This window comes from Phocoena sinus, chromosome 7, assembly GCF_008692025.1.
Source record: "Phocoena sinus isolate mPhoSin1 chromosome 7, mPhoSin1.pri, whole genome shotgun sequence".
In the NCBI taxonomy this organism is placed as follows: Eukaryota; Metazoa; Chordata; class Mammalia; order Artiodactyla; family Phocoenidae; genus Phocoena; species Phocoena sinus.
Window position 1 is genome coordinate 106,366,403 of NC_045769.1, and position 16,711 is coordinate 106,383,113.

A 16,711-nucleotide genomic window follows, 5' to 3' on the forward strand; every position below is an offset into this window, starting at 1 on the left:
CGTTGTGGAGCACAGGCTCCGGACGCGCAGGCTCAGGGGCCATGGCTCACGGGCCCAGCTGCTCCACGGCATGTGGGATCTTCCCGGACCGGGTCATGAACCCGTGTCCACTGCAACGGCAGGCGGACTCGCAACCACTGCGCCACCAGGGAAGCCCCATGATTTCTTAATAGACATAATATCAGATTTATAAGGAAAAAATTTACATAGGTCTTCTGCAGATTTGTTTCCCTAGTTTGTTGCCTCCCCCTGCATCTTCTCTCCATCTTCTTCCAAATTATTGGAACAATAATTGAGCAACCTACACAGTTTCTCACACTGCTGCTTCAAATATGCTGTTTTTTTTTTTCTTCCCACTAGTCAACACACCCCCTGCTGGCTCTAGGCTAACATTCATTCCACCTTATTAATAATGCCAATAAAAAGCAAATTATGAATGTTTTACACGGTGTTTTTTATGCTGATTTAAATGCAAAAGGGATAAAAGGACATAAGTGCTATGGATTAGGTTACATAATGAAATAATCCTTTGAAATTAGCTCTTTCTTCTTGCAAATAATTTATTTCCTGAAAAATACACCTTTCGTAACATTAAACTTTTGTTAGAAGAGTTTCCATAGTAGTAGTTACCACAGATCTTTTGTTCAGATGTGTGATGAGAAAAAACACTTTGTTTTTATGAGTTGCTAGGCATTATGAGTACCTAGGCATTTCACAGTGGGATAACCCTACTCCCACCCAGAGTCTAGACATTTAGATAAAGACTTGACTTTAAATTCCCACTTTGCTTTCCTGAGACACCTTTTAAAATAACTACTTAGAGGGACTTCCTTGGTGGTCCAGTGGGTAAGACTCTGTGCTCCCAATGCAGGGGGCCTGGGTTCAATCCCTGGTCTGGGGACTAGATCCCGCATGCATGCCACAACTAAAAGTGTGCATGCCACTACTAAGAAGTTTGTATGCCACAATGAAGACCCGGCACAGCCTAAATAAATAAATAATAAATAAAATAAAATATTATAGAAAAAAAAACTACTTTGAGTTAAGCCCTGGAAAAGTCAATTACCTCTGCCTCACCACATTATAAGTACTTGTAGGTATATTACTACCCTGCTGTCTATCTCCTGCTTACTCCTGACCTGGGCCTAAGGACTTCCTTTCCCCAAGCTCATGGTGGGCAGTGCGGGGGTGGGGGGGTACCATATATATTAAATTTTGTGACTCTACCTCCTTTTTGTGGGTGTATTGAAGTTGCACCTTCAATCACCTATGGGTTTCACTTCTCCAGAGTAGGTGCTTGGATGCTGAGGGAGCTACAGCCAACCTCGTGTGGATGGCTTGTGCCATCTCGTTAAGCAGGTCATAATTTGCATACTCTTAATTCATACACCAGCTCTAGATTCTCAATACAAGATGCCAGCCTGACTTACTTAAACACCAGGTGTGCTCCTGGAATTGATCAGACCTCTGCCCCTCTTCATTAATTCTCTTTAACAAACTTGGTAATATCAGGTTGGTTTTAGAGACAGTTATTCCCTGAGACACAGAAGAGGGACAACAGTAACCCTAAAGATAATTTTGTATAGTTGAAACGTGATTGTTAATCATAGTTGAGCTCAAATGAGCGGATTTAACACACACGCACACACACACACACACACTCACAAGATTAAGTAGCTTTATTTCATTTTTGAGCATTTGTGGCACTGAGTAAGGGCACGATAAGCCAAGATTCTGGAATCAGAACCTCTGTGCTTCTACTTAATAGCTTTGTGCTTTGGGCAATGTTACTTAAATTTCATGAGTCTCAGTATCCTTATCTGTCAAATGTAGCTACTAATATCTCCCTTAGAATTTTGCCGTGAATTTTAAAAAGAAAAAAAGTCAAGATGTCTACTGCATGTTGATATTTAATAAACGTTCTCGTTTCTTCTAGAGAACTTAACTAGCTGTGGCTTAAACAATATAGACATTTATTATTCTAGAGGAAGTAACTCAATATTGTAATGAAGACCTATGAATTGTTTCTCTGCTTTTTGCCATTCAGTGTCCTGGCCATCTCCTCATGTTTCCAAGTTGGCTGCTGTAGTTACATAACTCATGCCTTCATGTATATTGACGAGGCTGTGGAGGAAACTGCAGGAAAATAGGATTTCTATTCACATGTCTCTCTTTTCCCAGAGGACAAAATCTCTCCCGCCTCTTGAATCTTGTGGGTCAGAACTGGACCACAAAACAAGATCCAGATAACCACTCTCGAAGGGGAATGTAGTTGCTGTGGTAGGCTTAGTTGAAATCATGATTTCTTCAATAGCCTCTTTTGCAATCAAGGAAGAAGTTGAAATGGCTGGTGATCAAGAAACCTATAATGTCTGCTACTTTGATGGATTTGAAAAAGACAGATTTAGTTGTTTCTCTCCTATAAACATTCTTTACTTATGTTTGTATATGTTATCTCCCCATCTAGAAATTGTAGGGAGTGTAAGAACCTTGAGGACAGCAACATATAACATATAAATACATCTCATATATTTAACCAGAAGTAAATGATACAAACCTAGGCACATTAGTGTTGCTCAATAAATTAATGTTGGTTGATTGGATGATTATGATGCCTTTGAATAATGATTATGCATATTTCCCACAGAATGGGTAATCTTTTTACATATTTGCATGTATTTTTACCCCAGGGATGAATTGGCAGAAGAATGTATGACAAATCTACTGGTTAGGGGCTGGATAAGTTGTTTTCTTTGGAGTAGGACATAATAGTTATAACTTGTGTCTGTATAACAAAAGTATTTTCACTGTATAATTATATGCACTATGTAAAACTACCTAACCTAGAAGTTATCACAATTCACAATTTATAGGTATGAAAATTGAATCTCAAAGAGACCAAATTATATACTCAAGGTCTCATACCTAGTAAGCTGCAAAGTCAAGGCTAATACTCAGAGTTTCTGATTCTAAGCCCAGAACTCTTCATTAAACCACTCCAAACAGGTTTCTTCTGAAACATGATATATATCATAAGTGAATTCTCAATAATTGTAGGCAGGACTTCCTTCAGAAAGAGTCAGAAATAAGTGGAGAAGAAATCATTTTTTGACATATATTTCTGGTTGTGGCATGGCTGGATTTGTATAAATATAATTATATAGATACTATAGAGAGTGAACTCCTTCTCCCAAAAAAATAAATCCAAACATTTGAGAAATATATAGCTTAGGAGAATGAACTATCAAGATATTATTCTAAACTGCATTCCCATTGATTTTCCATATAATTGACATCTTGATTTCCAAGTTAAATAAGAATAAATTCTCTCAAAAGCGCCTCTGAATTCTGGTGCAATGGGCAGACTAAGGTGAGGGTGGGGGAGGGGTGTAACCTCTAAAAAAGTAGACAAGCCTTTTCATATCTAATATTATTCATTCATCAAACATTTCTTGAAAGCCTGCATATATGCTGATGACTCAAAGTTGAATACTGATTGATAAATTATTCTTGAGAAACTACTCAGAATTAGGAAAACATGTGTGAACAGAAATATTACACAGTAATTAATAAAGACCTCAAGAGAGGTATTAGTTGAATTTGGACTTGAATGACAAGTGCAAATTAGCCAATTGGGAACAAGTCCACAGAAGGAAGAAAGAGGAGTGTGTGTAAACAGCATGGCATGTTACCAGCTGAGAAACTTGCATCTCAGGTAAAGGTATTTAAAGGGTTGCTCTATTTGCAGGAGATACATGATAGAAGATGACTCGTTTTGATGTCAAGGATGAGCTTGTGGTGACAAGACTGAGTTTGAGGTAGAATTAGGAGAGAAAAGGAGTGGGGGAGAGGCTCAGGTGAATTATTCTCAACATCTGGCTGAAGTCCATTTGCTCTAATAAAACAGTCCGCTCTTCTGCAAAAGTTGAATTCTGCCTTCATTATTCTAAGATTCAACTTTCCTGTTAAGGCAAATACACCTGACATAATCTGACTTGAATAACAAATCTTCATGGCCCAGGGTGACTCAAATCCCTTTAACCCCAAAGAGACAAAGAACCACTTCATTATGCCAACTGTTAAGTTTTCCTTCCAAGAGGAAGAAATCTTTTTCAACTTAGAAACTCCTATAGCATTTATTATGTGACACTTAATCACATGCTAATTTGTATTGTTATCTCAATTTTTAATGTGTTGACATCATATTTTCTTCAATCATTTTTAGCTCCATGAGAACAGGCATTTTTTTCTCATTCCCTACACCCCACAGGTATAGTGTAGTACTGGATACAAACTATAAAAAGGTAAAACAAAACAAATCAAAAAAAAAAAAAAAGAGAGAAATATTAAAACATTTAAAAGAAGAAGAAAGCATGAAAAGAAAAATAATTTAACTTTCTGCCTCATCAATACTTTTTAAAAGTCTATTTTGAAGACATGGGTGGCAACAGAAGCCACCCTTCAACATTTGCAACAAACCATGATATGTGAAGTTGAAATAATCCCAAAGTACTGATACACAGAATAGTCTATAGTGACCGATGCAGACTCTTCTCCCATCCATACCAGGTATCCATATGTCACAGTGATTTTTACCTATTAGCTTTGTAAAGATAAAGGAAATAGAATGGGAGGTTTTAATTTTCAAGTGTCATATGCGTTGAGGCCATTAAATCTATATGATACTTAATATATCAATATCTGTCTCTTCTTAGGATCACATCTATAAAATAGAGATTACAAAACATACCTTCCATATGTCTCACAGGAGGATTCCAAAATCAATGATTTAAACAACTTGTTGAATATTCAAAAGCTAAGATTCCAGTTGACAAATGACTCCCTTCTGCTCTCTTAAGGGGAAAGAAGTGGGAACACTCAAGGGAAAATTAAAAGGACAGGAAAACCCAGTTCTGTCCACTTCATTCCTCTTTAAAGATCTCAGATATGTTTGTCTTGAGAAGATGCTCAGATTTATCATTTTTAAATGTAGACATTTGAGGATTTCAATTATTCGTTTGTCCCCATTCCCCATTAGCAACCATTTTGCTCTATCCATACAGAATTTTTAACCCTCTTCAAAACAAAGTGCTCTGAAAGTATGACTTATTCTTCTGTATCAAGCAACATGGGGGGAAATGGAGATTATTTAGATTCTATTCCACCACTCAAAAGGTGGATTTATCAGACTAAAAGGTTTACAAAAGAATTTCAATAGGTAAATATCAATCTGGCTGCAAACAGCTTTAATAGTGATTAATATTCTACAGCTAATAAAAACTTGCTGGCAAAATGCCCCCAGAAGATGGCATTGTTTACACTATTGTCAAAAAGGAACAGCTGTTTATCCCTGCTACATTCAGAGCTGCAGTATTCATACTGAAATGTTAACAAATCTTAGACAAATGTCTGCTGTTGAAGGCTTAAATTTGCTCTGAGAACAGGTGTGTTTGAGAGAGAGAAAAAAAGCTACAACTGTAAACAGGATTTTAAATGAGGTGCAATTTATATACTATACACTAAGTCTGTATATGGACAACTAAATGCAGAGTTCCAATATTTACTAATAACGTTAAGATCATTCACAGTTTGGGGGCTTTGTGTAAAAAAATTTGCCTGATTGCCTTTTAATGTATATTCCAAGCACCTTTTACTGACACAGATGGATTCAAGGCATCCTGTCAGAAAATGAAGCCAACATCTTCCATAACTTTTGAAATATTTAACTAAACATTTTTTGGAAAAGTATAGTAAGTAGGATGATGTAGTGGAGCATTAAGCTCAGTGAACAGAGACCTGTGTTCTTTTTTTTTTTTTTTGCGGTACGCGGGCCTCTCACTGTTGTGGCCTCTCCCGTTGCGGAGCGCAGGCTCCGGAAGCGCAGGCTCAGCGGCCACGGCTCACGGGCCCAGCCGCTTCGCGGCACGTGGGATATTCCCGGACCGGGGCACGAACCTGTGTCCCCTGCATCGGCAGGCAGACTCTCAACCACTGCACCACTAGGGAAGCCCGACCTGTGTTCTTTGAAAGCATTTTCCCACTTATAAAAAGAGAGGTCTTGAAATGCTGGTAAGTATATGGAGCTGAGGGAAATCTCACACACTGCTGGTGGGGAGGGGTGTATGAATTGGTAACATCTGTTTATAAAGCAACTGGCAATACCTATTAAAGCTGAAGAAAAGCCTTTCCTACAATCCAGAAACTCCAGTCCTAAGTACATGGTTGAGAAAGACTAAGATACTGGTACAAGATTTTATAGTTTATATTGAGGAAAAAAACCTGGAAATAATCTATAGATTCATAAACAGATGAATTAATGAATCGATTGTGGCATATTCATAAAATAAAATATAATACAGTAGTTAAAGTGAAATAATTATGACTACCTGTATCCAAGTGCATAAATTAAATACATACGTGTGTATATATATATATATATATATATATACATATACGTGTATATATATATATATACATATACATATGTATATATATAAAATGTTGAGTTGAGTAAATTGCAAGGTGCAAAATGAAAAAGTAATTGATATGATGACATTTATATATTGGTTAAAGACAATCAAAATAATACTATAAATTGTTTAGGGATGTATATATTTTTGGTGAAAGTATAAAAACATAATGAACAGGAATGGAAAAGAAGTGTTTACTTCTAGGTATGGTGGGACACCAGTGGGATCAGGCAAGAATGCAAAAGGGACTTAAATTATATTTTTAATATTTTATTTATTTTAAAGCCGTTTAAATGTTAAAGAACATACAAATCTGGATAATGGTTCCTAGCTTTTCTAGACTCTCAAGTATGATTAAGCTAGCCACATAGGTGTCTTTAAACCTGAGATCCTCAAAAGCCAGGGGTGGGGAGGCAGCCCCTCAGGGCCCTCAGTAGGAGAAGGCCACTGGACTTGGGACTGCAGCCCCCTCCTCACTCAGGTCCCTGCCAACAGGGCAGCTTCTTGGCTCACCTCCGCTTTGATATTTTGTGATTCACCATCTTTTCTCCCACAGCTACAGCCTGTGCTGGAGAAGTATTCTGGTTGTCCAAGAATCTAGTAACTAACATGATTATTTTCAGTTAGAAGCTTAAAGACAAGAGGATATTTTACTTACAAGTGAGAGGACCTCAGAATTCTATTCCCTTCTCATTCAACTATCGATTAATATTCCAATGATGTGAGTCCAGCTCTAACCAAAACCACAAGGTTAACTTCAGGATTCATGCAGAAGCTGCTTGAATCCCAGCTCAACCTGCTGTAGCTGTGCAGCTGGCAGCTGAGGACCAAGAGTTGTCAGGAATCTACAGTGTAAAATAAGTCTGCATATTTGTTGCTGCTGAGGGAAATGGGGTGGGAGGGAAAGGGAGACATCAGCTTCCTCTGAAGTGACTCCATCCCTAACTTGATTGTAAGCTTCACATAGAAATCATTATGGCACCTCATTTTGTTAAGGTTTGACAGCTTTCTGACACCTTCAATAAAAACAAAATAAGTTGCTTTATGGTCAAGCAGGAGAGTCCCCAGATGCAAACTAGAAGCCAAAGACAAAACCAGGGTTTCTAATAGGGAGCTTCTAGGAAGAAACCAAAACTACTCCTTTCCCGCATTTTAATTTAAACCGCCCCAGAGGAGCTTTCAGATCTCGAATGCTATGAGCCAGCCAGGACCACCCTGACTCTCATCATTACCATACCCAATTTGTCTCCCCGTCTCTCTCAGACGCCAGGAACTTCCCGGGCTCCGGAACCGAAAGCACCAAACACCTTGCAGTACTTGCCCAAAGCTACAGGCCAGCAGCTGGGAGGGAGACGCAGACTGGTCCGCCGTGAAAGGTTGAGCCACCGGAGGTGGGAGCTGGGGGCGGGGGCGGGACCACGTTAAACCACTAGATCAGAAATCCCAATATTACCAATACCCGCCAGCCTTCCATCCTAGAGAACAAACACAGGGGAAGTTCAATCGCGTAATTCAATAATTCAAGTCTTCCCTCTCCTCTCAAAAAAAGAAAAAAGCATCTCGTTGCCAAGCTTTCCATGGGAAATTCCCTCTTGCTAATGCTTTCTGTGTTCCAACTCCTTTTAGTAACCCTTTAGCATCGTTCTTCGAAAACCTGGTTTAAATTTCGATGCCTTTATGCACTCCCCACACACACACATTGGCGGGAGGGAGAGGGAGGGGAAGCCAAAGAGACGTAGGCAGAGATGGAAATGTGTGCTCCCTCCCCGGTCCCCTCCAAGTGGCCGGCGCGCACAGCTGCGCCGGCCCGCCAGGGTGGAAGGCGCCCGAGCCGGGCGAAGACCCGCCCAGGCCGCTCCTACCGGAGAGCGAGGGGCGGGCCTGGCCGGGGGCGGCGCCGCGCGCCACGCTCGCCTATAAGGAGCTGTCCGCCGCCCGGGTGCTGATTCCAGTTCTAGCTGCCGACGAGGTGCAGTCGGCGGTCGAGCGAGCTCGGCGCCTGCCGTTGCGTCGGGTCGGGGTTTGCACCTTTAAGGAGGGGGCCGAGGAGGAAGAGACGAACGAGGAAGGCGAGTGCTGCCGCCGGCCGTTGCGGGGACAGTACCTCCTTCCGCAGCTCCGGAGAAGCCCCCGCCACGGTTTCCGTAGAGCGTTTGGGCACGGGATGGAGTGAAGCCGCGAGTGCCTCTCCAAGGGGGGGTGGGAAGGGGTCAGGCGGTGCAGAGGAGAAAGAGGGAGACAGAGAAAGAAAGAAGAAGCCGCGGCTGGCGCCTGCGAATTTGAGATTCGATTGGGAGGGACCTCTTACTCGGGGGAAATGGATTCTGGACTACGGCTGACCAGCGTTTTCACTTTGTTCTTCTCCGGCTTGTGGCATTTAGGATTAACAGCGGCAAATTGTGAGTTCCAGGAGCTGGGGGCGGGTAGGTGAGGTGGGAAACGCTGGCGTTTGGAAAGACACTCAGCTGTCCAAGCGTGTTCAATTGTGTCTGCTCTGAGCAGAGGGGAAAGGGGAAAAATGCTGACTGGTGTGTTTCTATCACTCTAACCATCCCAAAAGTTAGCAGAGCTCGAAGGAGCCGGCCCCGTTGGATTTCCTGCCCTTCTCCCCGAATCGCAAAGTTCGGGGGAGAAGGGAAGGTTCTCTACCCTCCGCCTCCCGTCAGCTCCGCGTTCTCTGCCTGCCTGGTCTCAGCTGGGGCTTTTCCCGAGCAGGGCCCCCGGTTCAGACTGGATGCACTGGGGGCTGAGCTTCCAGAGACAGAGATGCTCACAGCCACCGCACTCGGTGACAGAGGCTCATTTCTGAATGCGGCTGCCTCGCTCGGATTTGTAGTATGCCCAGTGCCTCACAATCCATGGCTTTCAGCTCTCTCCTAGGCAGAAGGCTCCAGTTGGGGTATCTTGCAACCAATGGTCATCGGTTTAATAGGGTTGGGAGTTTTGGCCTAAGAGTCATGGCCCGATGTAATCAAACCACAAGATCAATGGCTGACCCTGTTATAGGAGGAAGAGCTTTGATGCGCACTCCACCCCCAAAATCTTTGTGCCAAAGAACGCATAATGAGTATGCACTAAGTGTACACTTTGTCGTCCAAGCTCTAACCTCGGCAAGTGCAGGGCATTTAATTTAATAGGCAGGAAGGCTGGACACCTGGGGATGTGCCACCTGCACTGTGTATTTAAAGAACCTAGTTTTTCAAACTCGAATAAATCTCTGGAGCCATCAGAGGCTCAAGCTCAATTGCTCAGCTGCCTCTCTAGGCAGAGAAAGGGAAGTTTTTCCAGCTCTGGAAACTCCTAAATGAGAAAGAATGCAATTAAGCCGTCTGTGTTGTTTCCAAAGATGGTTTATCAAGGTTCCTCAAGCTTCTGGGCGTGCTCCCTTATCTGCTAACCCCCACCATGACCCTCAGAAATATCTAACCGTATTGGAACAGTTTTGATACTATTTTTTTTTTGGACTCTGAACCATCACTGTTAGAGAAGGGTAGGAGGACCACTTACTACTTACAAGTTTCTCTACCTCACTTCCCACCCCCTTAGGTCCAAGAGGACCTTAAGTAAGAGATACTTAATCGAGGGTTATACCTCAAAGGCAGACACTTAGACAAATGTTCTTTACTGAGAATGGTCCAAAGCTGAGCCAGTGTTTCTATCTGTGATTGGAAGTTTGGGGGATCCAAAATCGATAGTTAGTGGAAATGTGTTATAAAGATTTTATTAAAGTTTGTATTCTAAGGGAGTGCTGAAGAGGTCAACCTCTTTAAAAAGGAGGAGCCAAAGGACCTTAGTTCAGAAATTATTTCAGAGAATAGGGAGAGACAGGGTAGAATCTGCTGTTTCTCTCCTCTTCCTCCTGTCCCCACATCCTCCAGCCCCTCCTCCTCCTTTTTTTCTTTTTTTAAGTAAAATTGTTCCCATGGTGCTTTAGAAAAACATCTAAGTGGTTCAGTAAGAGGAAGTTAGGCACAGTGCTGAGTTAATTTCTCTACTTCCTAAAACACTAGAGGTCAGTATTGTCCTAATGATGCAAAGGTGTGGCAACGAAATAGCCGTGTTTTTCCTTTAGCACATTTACCTACCTGAAAATAGTGACTATTTTGAAGATCCCTGAAAGAGGGATGAGGAATAAGGGTGAAATAAATAGAACATACTCTATAGAAATATGGTTTGGGCTTCCTTATGTAGCACCTTAAGAGCGAGGAAAAAAAATTATAGCACGGCTTTTTCTGTAAACTAATTGAATTATGGTTAATGTTATGATAATGCTCATAAAACCTAAATGGTATGAGTTTAAGGCTCATGCTTATCATTACTGATGCAGCAATAAAGCTAATTCTGAACATTTAAAGTAAAACTTTGTGATAATGATCTTTAGTATTTCATCAGGGACAGTTTAATTTACCTGTTTCCAATCAGCATTTCAGTTGAATGCACGCTGCTCGCTAAATATTTTGGAGTCAATGTTCCTAAAGTATAATGTTAAATGCTTTTATTTTGCCAAAAAAAATGTTTTAATCCAGTGAACAATAAAATAGCAGCAGAAAATTACTTCTGAATTCAATCCTGGTGGTCTTTGAAACCTATGATGCAGAACCTCGAAGAAAAAAAAAAAAGAACATTCTACAATTCTTCCAGACTTTTATTGTCCACTTTGACTTACTAGTTATCTACAACCCATTAACATTTAGATGCATCTAATGAGGAAAAGAAATCTCCTTTCAAATAGTCAATTTGTGTAAGCTTATAGATAATTTGGAAGATTTTTTCCCAAGATTATTATTTCTATATTTTGAAATAATACTTCAAGTCATTCATGACAGTTGTCTTGGAAACGGATTATTTACCCAAGATGCTCCATGGTATACTTGTGAACTTTGTTCAAGTAAAAACAACTTTTAATTGCTTCCATTCTTCTAACAATAATTTTTGCTGTGTGTATGTAGGATGTGTGTGTGTTTACGTGTGTGTGTATGTGTGTTTAATTTTCTCATAATCTGAGCAAAACTTGGGAATTTAGCTGTAAGGGAAAAAAGAATGCTTACCCAATTATAGATTTTATAAATTTCTAATTAAACAAAATTAAATAAAGTTAGGTTAGAAGGCCAGCTACAGTATAGATAATATGAATCTGTGCAGAGAACATAATTACCCACCAGTAATAAAAACTCTGAAAATTCCCCAATTTCGGATTTTCAGCATATTAAATAGCTATCACACTTCCTTTGAGTTTACCCTGAGGGAATTAGTTAATTTCAAATGTAGATATGATAGGACAATGTTAAATGAGAAACCATTTTACATATAATATCAGCTCCTTTGACACAAGAAGAAACGATGTGACTTGATAGTTGGTTAAAGTGAAACCAGGAGTTTGAAATGCTAGGACTTCTAGCCCTAGTTATGCCACAGCTAAGATGCCAAATGCCCATCAGGTGATGCATCGTTTCTGTGCTCACAGCTCAGGTATAAAATAGCAATTGAGATATGTATCTACTTCCAAATAGAACAGCAGTTCAAATTTTACAGAGGAGATTCTTTGAATAGTAGGTACATTGAAAGACTATTATAGTGGGAGAACTTGCATTCAAAAGATAAGAGGAATGCAGGAGACACTTATAGGGTTGCTGTTCACTTTATTTTACAAGAATTGGATGTTACATGGTTATAAAGAGCCTTCATTCTGACCAATCAGTCACTTTGGATGGTCTCTAAACATCTTATCTCTTTGTTGCTACATATTAGGTTCACACAGATAACAGCCTTGAGAGAGAAATAAAAAACTCTTTATCCCTTTCATCACAGGCAGAACTTTATCGAAAATACAGGAAAATGTCAATCATATTCCTAAAGATCTTCAAATAAAGAGATGCACTGTACCTTGAGTTATCTGAAGCTTACACACAAACACAATCAATACGTAATATTATAAATAAACAAACATCAGATTATCTTCAGCAGGAAGCTGTTTGCGGTATGCTTTTTGTGGCATTTATGGCCATCCGAAGTGAAAGAAGCATTATAATGCTCGTTTGGAAGAGTCCTGAAGATTTTTCCATGATTGAATGGGCTCGTCTTTCACCATCCATACGAACTCTCTTGCCTTTCTGTCTGTATAGTCCCCGTCTCCAAACCATATTCATATTTCCACAGCTGAAAAATATGAACAGCTAGACTAGCCATTTTCACACAAGGGTATAGACTTATAAGAAAGTTAGGTTCTATAAGAATCACCTTACTCACCACCACCTCTTATTCTCATTCTAATGAATGACTGTCTTCTAAGTTGCAGTTTTCTTTTTTCCCTGCCCCTCTTGCCTTTTCTTTCTTTAGTGGGACCCAGTTTCTCTTTACTAGATTGCCTTACTTTTCAGTGTCCATTTGTTACAAAACAAAATAACGTGATATTGTTTGCAATGTTCCTAAAGCCTTTAGTTGGTGAACCAAAGCCCTTTATCTTACATGCCAGAACTCTGCTGAAATATGACCTATATATACAAAGCTAATTATCCTTGTCATATAGGAAAGTGAGGAGATGCTCTAGTTACCTGAAAGGCCAGAATACAAAAGTCATTCATTCAATAAGGCTTTATTTTGAAGCTTCAGTGTACTCATTTGGAGCCTAATGACATTTTTTTTAATTCATAGGGGAAACTGTCTTCATTCATCAAAATTCTGACACTTTCTGGCAGATGTCCTTATAAATGTTATTGACTTATAATGATGTTGGTGTATTAAGAAGTTGGATCAAATGATTATTAAGGTCTTATTTGTCCCAATACATTTTTGTCTTTAACAGTTGATGTTGCCTACTGGTCATTCCATTTGGATACTTCTGGGATAATTGTGCTCAAAATTGTTAAGCAATTATATTTAGAATAACAACTTAATAGGGTTTTAATTCCTACTAACTGCTATGCACTTTGTATCTCTCACGCCACGTGCCGTGTTTGCATAACTTGACAAGGCAGCACAGCCAGGTAGACTTTATTAAATCGGGTTTACAGATGACTAAATTTAAGGTTAATCGAAGTTAATAAATTTCCCAGGATCATAAAGCTAAGCAATGAAAAAAAAATTAGGATCTGGACCTATATCTATCTACTTCCAAAGATCAGAGTCTTTGCAAGATATGAAATTAATTCCCATGCATTCTGATGGGGTCTATGTGTGAGCATCTGTAGAACGTTGCCTTGGGATCTCTGTGGTTAGTCTCTGCAGTCTATCCATAGCAAAGGGCATGGAGGCAGCCGCTTCCACAAGAACCAACTCCTGAGTTATACCTTCAAAAAACAACCAAACAATTGGAATCTAGATTTGATGCAAGATGCCGAACATCACAATGGTCAAAGATAGGAAGCCTCATATCTGGAGGAGAACCAGATGTTTTTTCTTCTACAAGTTTGAGTTTAAAACTTGATAAGGAAAGGGCATAAGCTTGCTGAAGATTTGTGACCACACACACACAACAATGCCATAAAAGGTACCTCTGTTGGCGTCATGTCTTGTAAGTCTATAGATGCCAGACCAAACATATTAATTATCAATAAATAGCAGGTATGAGCTTCCTTTCTCAGCAGAAGGCTGGTCCTGAATGGGCTCTGCCTAATACTCTAAGTTTCATCCCAGTCACTCCTCCCACATTGCCTTATTTCCAGTTTATGGAACTCCGCCGTCCAAAACGAGCCATGTTTTCTCACATCTCCTTGCATTTATTTACATATGCCGTCTGCTTGGTCTAGAATGCCCTTTCACATTTTTATCTTCTGTCACTTTCTCCATCCCCCTCTCCCCCAATGAACACACTTTCCCCAGGCTGGGTCAAATGTCTCTTTATATTACTACTATATTTCCGTAACGCTTCTTATAGTCCTTATCTCCCCAACTAGATGCACATTTCCCTGATTATCATATTTTATTTGAATGTCTGTAGTCAGTATCTAAATTACTGGGCAAATGCATGGATGAGAGGGTAAATGAATGGGTTCCAACTAAAATTTTTCATTTCTAAACTAAGATCCTTCTATGGTCCAGCTGCTAGAATCTTTTAAAATGTATTTGTTTTACGGGTTTTTTTTTTTTTTTTCAAGTGACAAGTATTACCTATTCTAGTTTTGAAAATGTTAAGAAGATGTTAGCATGTGTAGCTTTTAAGTGAAAGAACAGAAGTTTAGATAATTTGACTGGATATGGAGCTGATAAATGGACCCCTGCCTTTACACAGGGCTGAACATTTCCATGAGTTTGCTGGCATGATCTTATTTCTGTGTCAAATGGCTACTTGTTCCTAAACGAGAAAGTCTCTCCGTTCATTTGACCTCAGTACCAATTTTGAGCTAATTTTACTAACTTGCTTTTGCAATTTTAATGAGTGTTTCTTATATAGTCTGAAAAACATAGATATATATTGCTATAAAAGTCCTTCTTCATAGCCCAGGGTCAGTATAAAGAGGAAACGTTTATTTAATGGGGCTTTAGTCATAAATTACTGGAAAGATCTTATTTAATTGCAAACCTACAACACTGCCTGATAACATAATCCTGAGTCTCTGATGTCATCTTCTTAAGCTGTGGTTGGGAGAAGATTTAAGTGTTAAGCATATGTGTGTGTTACATATTTGAAAAACTTGTTGAAGAAATGAATCCCAATGAAAGGTTCTCTTTCTTAAAGTCAAGTTTTTCTGTGAAGCTGGAGAAATAAAGATGCATAAGAAGATAGAGTCCATGACCCCAAGGAACTTTGAACATGAGCAGCCAGAAAAATAAATCTTTAATCACATCAAAGTGATAAATGCTATAATGAAGGTAAGCGCAGAGTGTAATGTAAGGCACAGGTGAGCATCTCAAACTGGCTGGGGCATCAAGGCAGGCTATCTGAGGGAAACCGAGACTTAAAGTCAAATTTTCCAGCTGGGGAAAGGAGGGGAGGTTATTACAGGCTTTCTGTGTTGTGGTGACTACTTGTAAGAGTGGTTCGTAGGCATAAGGGTAGAATGAGAAACTAGACAACTAGGTAAACATGGGAGTCTTTGATTTTTACTGTTATAACTATGGAGAGTCATCAAAGGATTTTGCACATGTAATTAGTTAATAGTAATCAGATTTTTGTTTTTAAAAAAATCGCCGTGTGAAGGACAGATTAAAACGGGAGAAGGCTAGTAGTAAGAAAGCCAGGGAAGAGCTTATTGCATTAACTCAGGTGATAATTAATAAGGGCCTAAGGAAGAAAGTTTCAGAATCTGCAGAGGTCATAAAGAATCAGAAAGAAAATCATGAGCCATGTCAACTCAAACCCTAGGAATCTATGAGCTAGTAAACTCACAGAAGGCACAGATTTGTGGTTAAAATGTATTCTGTAGCTTCTCCCACTGTTTTTGACAAATGAGAGTTATAGATGGCAGAAAAGGTGCTCTGTTTTCTGAAAAGAAGTTCTTCTCAGGGAATACCAAACGACCATATTCTCAGTACAGTATATTTCATATTTGCATGACACCATACAGCCCATGCTGTCTGTATCCATCATCCTGATGCATCCTGTAGTCTGTAAATTATGCTGGTTTTTGTCAGCAGAGTGAGAACTAGTCATTAAGGATGATGCAATTAAATCTCAGCGTCCCATTCTCATCCCCCCTCTGGCAGGGGGGTAAACTAAGGATCATTACTACTATCCGAGGTCGCTCCGTGGAAAAACAAACAGGGGAAGTTGGGTAAGCCATGTTGATTTGCCATCGTTGGTAATTGATTTGCTGGCATAAATTCCATGTCTCTACATTTCTAATTGCTTTTGTGCATATTCTTTGGGGGTTGATTAATGCCATCTGTTCCGTGGATCAGCTGAAGTGATTGAGTTTTTAAAGGACGACAACAGCAATGTTGAAGATAGAAAGTGAAGGAAAATGCCAAAACACAGCTCGTGGTGTATATTATTTTTAACTTTCCACCTTTGGAAGCAGATATATCCTTCTGAAGACTGTCCAAGGCAAATAGCAGTCTAAAGAGATTTGCCTAACAGACAGATGCTTGTAGGTGTGAGTCTAGGCTACTGTTTGATGAATATATATGTTCAGTTCCCTTTCCACCCTCCTCCCCTCCCTCCCATTCTTCCTTCCTTTCCCCCTTGCTTCCTCCCTTCCTCCCTTCCTCTTGGTTTTCCTTCTTCTCTTCCCCACTCCACTCTCGGTTATGTGGCCATGTATTTTGGGTATTACCATTGGCTTTTGCCTGATTATGTTAAGGTG

General features: G+C 39.9%; 1 protein-coding gene across 2 annotated transcripts in view; it reads left to right on the forward strand.

Moving 5' to 3' along the window:
* The first annotated feature begins 8,787 nt into the window (after positions 1-8,787).
* Positions 8,788-16,711, forward strand: part of CNTNAP5 (contactin associated protein family member 5) — an 876,608-nt gene continuing 868,684 nt past the window's right edge. For both annotated transcript variants that reach the window (XM_032637306.1, XM_032637307.1), the window contains exon 1: positions 8,788-8,869. In XM_032637306.1, coding sequence (XP_032493197.1) covers positions 8,788-8,869 — 82 coding nt within the window. The remainder of the gene's footprint in view (positions 8,870-16,711) is intronic.